The 1,528-nt window shown below is 39.3% G+C and overlaps 2 protein-coding genes across 2 annotated transcripts in view; one reads left to right on the forward strand and one right to left on the reverse strand.

Annotated features, from left to right (window-relative positions):
- SARC_10253 (hypothetical protein) overlaps positions 1–570 on the reverse strand; it is a 5,222-nt gene extending 4,652 nt beyond the window's left edge. Inside the window, exon 1 of the mRNA XM_014295715.1 lies at positions 304–570. Coding sequence (XP_014151190.1) covers positions 304–450 — 147 coding nt within the window. The 5' untranslated portion in view covers positions 451–570. The remainder of the gene's footprint in view (positions 1–303) is intronic.
- A 321-nt stretch (positions 571–891) lies between these two features.
- SARC_10255 (hypothetical protein) lies at positions 892–1,525 on the forward strand. Its single transcript, XM_014295716.1, has one exon. It carries the CDS (start codon positions 1,129–1,131, stop codon positions 1,462–1,464), a length of 336 nt encoding a protein of 111 aa, XP_014151191.1. The 5' UTR covers positions 892–1,128; the 3' UTR covers positions 1,465–1,525.
- The last annotated feature ends 3 nt before the right edge of the window (positions 1,526–1,528 follow it).

The raw sequence follows: 1,528 nt of genomic DNA on the forward strand, positions 1-1,528 counted from the left end.
TATATATATATATATATATATATATAGGCATCGAGAGTGAACGCAGATTCTTGTACATCAACTAGAGATGAATATACTGTCCGCCAATGATACATTCTTTTAATACTTACATAGTGAAATAAACACGTATATCCATATACATAGAAATACGAATACACAAATACATAAACTTTCACATACTACGTGTATCTCCATATATGCACTCGCAATCGCGTATCTAAGAAACCTATAACCTCCTCACTTGAAGCAGCTTCAAACGGCCAACGCACCAAAACCGGAGTATAGTCATCCTCTTACACATACTTGCAATATAGCCGTACTCCTGATTTTCTTATCCGCTTTACTTTTCAGTTTTTCGCCCCTTATTTTGATCATTAACAGCACACATATCTCCATCAGGTTCGGGCCATCGGCGCGGTAGTCTGGGGGTACATCACTGGGGTTGCCCATGTTTTCTTGCCTAATCAGAAGTCAGGAGCGGTTGGTAGGATTGTACATATATATCTATCTATACAAATATAGCATAACAAGTATCAATTATATTAGTGTAAGTGAATGTTGGTATACTCAATGTTCTTGTACTACAAACGTATACACACAGGCAATCATCTATTTATGTGGTATTGTAGTCATAACTGATAAGTCATGACTCATTAGTCAGTACCTAGTGATTGCAGACGATTGAGATTTGAGACGACTCGGTCGAGTAACTAATGAATAGTGATTGGTTCAAATATCGGCTTTAGGCTGATATAAGAGTACACCTATTTATATCACCTTGCCTGATTGAGTGACTTCTGCAGACATTAAAGCTGGTGGTAACTTTTATATACATATTTATATATATAAAATAACCAGAAAAAAAAGTACGGACAGTCAATCACGTCTTTTCCGGGCTCAGGGTTTTATCAATTTGACGTGGTATGGCTGTGCTTGTAGCTTCAACTTTCAAGCTTGTACATAAGAAGGTATAAATAGGTATATGCAGTATGAAGCACGCGATCACTGAGTATTGAGTGCCTAGGGTACATGCAAGGCGTGCGTAGTTGAATTGTCAATAACTGGTCAATATGTACACAATAAACTGACTACGTTTAATTATGCCACGCTTCTAGTAGTCACCTAAATATGTACTGTGGAACGCTTAGAATAGCCGTACAAGGGTGGCTATTACTCTTGTGGTGTATATTGGGGTTGGTGTTCGCCCAAGACGTTACCGAGGGTCAGGTTACCATGACAACGAATGCGAGTACTGAGGTGCCTAATAATGCGTCGCAATCGACAGTGTTAAGCGATATGAGCAAGTTCCCTCACTTTGACACGGGCGGTCTATCGATGTTCTTGAAGGGCGAGCCGAGTCCGTTAAGTTTAGGATTAGTGAAGTTGGACCGGAATCTGACATTCGAGTTCTGGTTCAAGGCTGATGCATACAATGCTGCTGGTATGTGTATCTATACCAAATAGCAATTGTTTGCTTATATTAATACTTGCGTTTCAGAAGGAAATGGGATATAGAACAACAGTGTTG

Source organism: Sphaeroforma arctica, assembly GCF_001186125.1.
Source record: "Sphaeroforma arctica JP610 unplaced genomic scaffold supercont1.1184, whole genome shotgun sequence".
Taxonomy (NCBI): domain Eukaryota; class Ichthyosporea; order Ichthyophonida; genus Sphaeroforma; species Sphaeroforma arctica.